The sequence below is a fragment of the Austrofundulus limnaeus genome, unplaced genomic scaffold (genome assembly GCF_001266775.1).
Source record: "Austrofundulus limnaeus strain Quisiro unplaced genomic scaffold, Austrofundulus_limnaeus-1.0 Scaffold117, whole genome shotgun sequence".
Classification (NCBI taxonomy): Eukaryota; Metazoa; Chordata; class Actinopteri; order Cyprinodontiformes; family Rivulidae; genus Austrofundulus; species Austrofundulus limnaeus.
In genome coordinates this window covers 779316-785012 of record NW_013952519.1, presented here as the reverse complement: position 1 = coordinate 785012, position 5697 = coordinate 779316, and the positions used below count along the sequence as shown (strand labels likewise).

Sequence of the window (5697 nt, the reverse complement as noted above, 5' to 3'; positions counted from 1 at the left end):
TGAATAAATACGGTAGATTAAAAGTATTTTTGTTTTTATTATTAATAACATTATTAAAAATGTTTTTCTGCCTGAAACAGTGCTTCTGGGAAAAAAGCGCAGAAATGATTACCTGTCAATCAAACTGTGAACGCATTAGGAATGCATCATACTCAGAGTTAGCAGCAGCTCAGCAGGTAAACCGTGGCTAACGATGGTAAACAGAGGCTAACGATGGTAAACAGAGGCTAACGATGGTAAACAGAGGCTAACGATGGTAAACMRWGGCTAACGATGGTAAACCRWGGCTAACGATKGTAAACYGWGGCTAACGATGGTAAACYGWGGCTAACGATGGTAAACYGTGGCTAACGATGGTAAACYGWGGCTAACGATGGTAAACCRTGGCTAACGATGGTAAACCGWGGCTAACGATGGTAAACTGTGGCTAACGATGGTAAACTGTGGCTAACGATGGTAAACCGAGGCTAACGAAGTAAACTGTGGCTAACGATGGTAAACTGAGGCTAACAACGCAATAAAAGCTTCGGTCTTTAGCGAGGTTGAACGGCTGCTTGTCATCATTTCCATCGTTAAATTGCTTTAGATCTGCATCCTCTCTCGCAATTTTATTGGATTTGTCCAAAGCCTCAGCAATGATTTAAGTCCTGATGCGTTCTTGAACGCTAGCTTGTTGTTGTTAGCATTTTTAGCAGCACAGACTCTGTGCTGCGTTCAGGAGATAACGGACATTACATGTTCTCAAACTGGGAGTAGCTGTTCTGACCTTTTTTTTGTTTTTAATTATAAAGTTTGTGTGTAACATACATGGTTAATTGGTAAAATAATATTAATAATTCTTAAAATGACTGGTTGTTTTTGAGTATTCTAATTACTTTTCCAGTGAGAAAGTTGTTTTTTCCGACACCACTTGAACGTGGCACAGGTCTCGGGCAGGATGGGAAGCGGCTTGACCAAAAAGGATAAAAATAAGTCAGCACACTTACTGCCACGCTGGAAAACATGAACATACATTATCGGTTCTGTTTGTAATGATATCGGGCTGATAAGTATGACGTCATAATCTCCTGATATCGCAGAAGTGAGGTCTGTACCTTGAAGTCATACGTGTAGTTCGTGTAAGGCATCAGGTTGCTGTCGTAGGCGCTCTTCAGCTGGAAGCTGTGGGTGATGCTCCCGTCAGAGTTGCCGTTCTTCCCGTTGCAGCTGAAGTTGGTCAGACATTCGTTGTAGCGCAGCTCCTTAAAGTCCTTGTGGGTTTCAGCCACTCCTCCGTTGCTCAGGTACTCCACCACACCTGGATCCAGAAACACAGCGTTAAAGTGCGCAGCGTTAGCTCTGACTCGTGCAGCGGCGGGCGGGCCTACCCGAGTCGGGCAGCGAGTTGAGGTCGGCGCACAGGACGATGGGGATGGAGGACGGGTCGGAGGTGGGCGAGCCCGAGGCCACCGAGCTCAGGGCGCTCTCGGCGATGCTCTTCAGCTCCGACAGGAACATCATGGTTTGGATCAGCTTGACGTCCGAGTACTCCGGGTCCCAGTGCATGTGAGCGTTAGCCACGAGGATCAGCTGCCTCTCCTGGGGGGGCTTCATGCCTCACAACATCAACAAATAAATCACATTTTTATCAAACAAAACCAACAACGTGATTTAAATTCACCGCCTGCTCTTACCACTGGAGAACAAATCCTTATTGACCTCCAGCAGCACCGCCACGCCGATGTTGTCTTTGGTCATCACTCTGTTCAGCATGACCTCGGACCCCTCAGAGTTGGCCATGGCCACCTGATTGAACTCCACCGTGTGTTTCTGCACCAGCGTAAACCTGCAGACACGACGGGGCAGCGTGAATCCTCCCAGGAACTCACTAATTAATCCTGCAGCAAGTTCTTAAACTCACTTTTCCGTCTTAAAGAAGATCGCACATCCATCCACGTGTTTCCTCTCCTGCTCCGAAACCAGTTTGGCACGAGATTTGGGACAGAAGTAGCCGTCGTAACCTCGATCTTTTAGTGTTTCCAGAAACATAGTGTAGTACTGCTCCGTCTCCACCTCCTGCAGACAATAAACAGGGTTCATGCAGGGTCTTAGAAAGTCTAAAATTTGAAAATCAAAATTTTAGGCCAAAAAAAAAAAGTCTTAAAAACACCCAGATTTTCATCCAAGGTCTTAATTTTTTTTACTTTCGATCATTCCCAGAAGCGTTGGCTGCATAAATAAACAGTAAAGATCTGTAATCAGAGGTTGATGTGAATTGTCTTTATGAAGCTAAGTTTTCTACGACAGCAGGAAAAAGATGGCACGGTTTACGTCCATCTGTTTGACCTCTTTACCACTACAAGCCCCCACATATGGCAGCTTGTTCACCCACCCAAAAAACAAAGAAGTTCAGCCACGTCCACTGCTTGTTTTTTAAACATGGAAAAGTGTGTTTTCAATGAGACTTGGCTGATATCAGTGATTTTTACACACAGCTGAAAGTGGTCCACAGCTATGGGATCAATCTTGTGTCAGCAGGAACTGAATTTGAATTACTCAGATTGAATCTGAATGTGTATCATTTGAAATTGAATGCATTGGTTTGAAAATAAATGTCACTAAAATGAAACTGAATTTAATTATTTAAAACTGAATTTAAAGTTTTGTATCTGAATTAATTTGCTTTGAAACTGTATTTTGGTTTCTTAAAAATTCAGTTTGACTACTTTCACTTTCAGTTCCATAATTCAGATTTTTGTGTCACATCCTGGTCCTTGAGAAAGCCAGGCAGAGTAATCAAACACAGATCCACAGATTTATGTTTCACTTTGGTGAAGTTTCCCTTCTGTATGTACAGTGGAGAAAATAAGTATTTAGTCAGTCACCAATTGTGCAAGTTCTCCCACTTAAAAAGATGAGAGAGGCCTGTAATTGACATCATAGGTAGACCTCAACTATGAGAGACAAAATGTGAAAAAAAATTTGAGAAAATCATTTTGTCTGACTTTTAAAGAATTTTTTTGCAAATAATGGTGGAAAATAAGTATTTGGTCACCTACAAACAAGCAAGATTTCTGGCTGTCACAGACCTGTAACTTCTTTTTTAAGAGGCTCCTCTTTCCCCCACTCATTACCTGTATTAATGGCACCTGTTTGAAGTCGTTAACAGTATAAAAGACACCTGCCCACAACCTCAAACAGTCACACTCCAAACTCCACTATGGTGAAGACGAAAGAGCTGTCGGAGGACACCAGAAACCGAATTGTAGACCTGCACCAGGCTGGGAAGACTGAATCTGCAACAGGCAAGCAGCTTGGTGTGAAGAAATCTACTGTGGGAGCGATAATCAGAAAATGGAAGACATACAAGACCACTACTAATCTCCCTCGATCTGGGGCTCCACGCAAGATCTCAGCCCGTGGGGTCAAAATGATCACAAGAACGGTGAGGAAAAATCCCAGAACCACAAGGGGGGATCTAGTGAATGACCTGCAGAAAGCTGGGACCAACGTTACAAAGGCTACCATCAGCAACACACTACGACGCCAGGGACTCAGATCTTGCAGTGCCAGACGTGTCCCCCTGCTTAAGTCAGTCCATATCCAGGCACGTCTGAAGTTTGCTAGAGAGCATTTGGATGTTCCAGAAGAGTACTGGGAGAATGTCATATGGTCAGATGAAACCAAAGTAGAACTATTTGGTAAAAGCACAACTCGTCGTGTTTGGAGGAAAGTGAATGCGGAGTTGCATCCAAAGAACACCATACCAACTGTGAAGCATGGGGGTGGCAACATCATGCTTTGGGGCTGTTTCTCTGCAAAGGGACCAGGACGACTGGTCCGTGTACATGAAAGAATGAATGGGGCCATGTATTGTGAGATTTTGGGTGCAAACCTCCTTCCATCAGCAAGGGCAATGAAGATGAAACGTGGCTGGGTCTTTCAGCATGACAATGATCCCAAGCACACTGCCAGGGCAACAAAGGAGTGGCTTCGTAAGAAACATTTCAAAGTCCTGGAGTGGCCTAGCCAGTCTCCCGATCTCAACCCCATCGAAAACCTTTGGAGGGAGTTGAAAGTCCGTGTTGCCCGCCGACAGCCCCAAAACATCACTGCTCTAGAGGAGATCTGCATGGAGGAATGGGCCAACATACCAGCAACAGTGTGTGCCAACCTTGTGAAGACTTACAGAAAACGTTTGACCTCTGTCATTGCCAACAAAGGATATACAACAAAGTATTGAGATGAACTTTTGTTATTGACCAAATACTTATTTTCCACCATTATTTGCAAAAAAATTCTTTAAAAGTCAGACAAAATGATTTTCTCAAATTTTTTTTCACATTTTGTCTCTCATAGTTGAGGTCTACCTAWGATGTCAATTACAGGCCTCTCTCATCTTTTTAAGTGGGAGAACTTGCACAATTGGTGACTGACTAAATACTTATTTTCCCCACTGTAACAGAGTAGAAAATGTTACATTCACATCACATCATGGATCACATATTGATCAGATGCTGCTGCTGACTGATCCATGATGTGATGTAAATGTAACATTTTCTATAGAAAGTTAAAATTAATCACTGCAATAAAATAACTTTGTCTGTTTTTGTCACTTTTACAGTGTGGAATTAAAAGTGAAAGTAGTCAAACTGAATTTTTAAGAAACCAAAATACAGTTTCAAAGCAAATTAATTCAGATACAAAACTTTAAATTCAGTTCCTATTTAGTGAAATTTATTTTCAAACCAATGCATTCAGTTTCAAATTATGCACATTCAGATTCAATCTGAGCAATTCAAATTCAGTTCCTGCTGGCACAAGATTGATCCCATAGACAGCAGTCGATATGAAGAACTGTTTTATTAGAACAATTTAGTGTTCTTGTAGTAAAGTTAAATATTATTTAATAGCTAAATTGATTGCAATAAAAAAATTTATGATAAAATTTCTGGGACCATTTGAAAGTTTCTGTTAATGTGTCGGTTTGGTCTTAAAATGTCTCTAAAAGGTAAATTTAACTTTCTGAAGCCTGCATGAGCCCTGAATAAATTTACCTGCTTCTATTTAGTCCCGATTGTCTCGACGGACCAACGCTTGAATAAAACCCTGAAGCTTCACCTGCAGGTTGATGATGTCGGCGTCGCAGCTGGTGATCTCCTCCATGATGCCTTTCTTGCGGTACTCCCAGTTCAGCGCCCAGGACGGGCAGTAGCCGTACAGCTGCCGCGTGGCGTATTTGTCACAGAGCACGTTGTAACACATGACCGTGAAGACGGCCGTGGGCGTCATTTGGTCTCGCTCTTTCAGGGTGATCCACGGCCTCTGGGGGAGCTGCTCCGGGTGAACTGGGAACGAGGCAGGGCAGAACGACGGTCAGCGCTCGTCCAGCCGTTTGCTACGACACACACACAGACCGTTTACCTGCTAGATTGTCGAGCATGTAGTTCAAAAGCTTCCTGGTTCCGTCGGGTTCCTGGTAGATGTTGAGGATGTCCTGGGACAAAGGGTTTCCTGCAACAAAACCAGGTCGCAGTTAAACTAAACATAAAAACGCAAAACAGGACCAGCATTTTATCCGTAAATATTTATATTATTATAAAAATAAAATCTCACCCTTTAGCCCCAGAGTTTGCAGCCGGAAAAGCCTCCCAAGTTCATAAGGCAGAACTCGCAAAAGATTGTTGTTTAAAAGCAATTCCCTGCAAGAATCAAGAC

General features: G+C 43.0%; 1 protein-coding gene across 1 annotated transcript in view; it reads right to left on the bottom strand.

Moving 5' to 3' along the window:
* The window catches only part of cnot6l (CCR4-NOT transcription complex, subunit 6-like), a gene marked incomplete in the record, with an annotated part of 14121 nt that overhangs the window by 2805 nt on the left and 5619 nt on the right, over positions 1-5697 (bottom strand). Inside the window, 7 exon segments of the mRNA XM_014014603.1 lie at positions 1095-1297; positions 1368-1595; positions 1674-1825; positions 1901-2055; positions 5101-5327; positions 5404-5493; positions 5596-5681. Of these exon segments, the coding sequence (XP_013870057.1) occupies positions 1095-1297; positions 1368-1595; positions 1674-1825; positions 1901-2055; positions 5101-5327; positions 5404-5493; positions 5596-5681 (1141 nt within the window).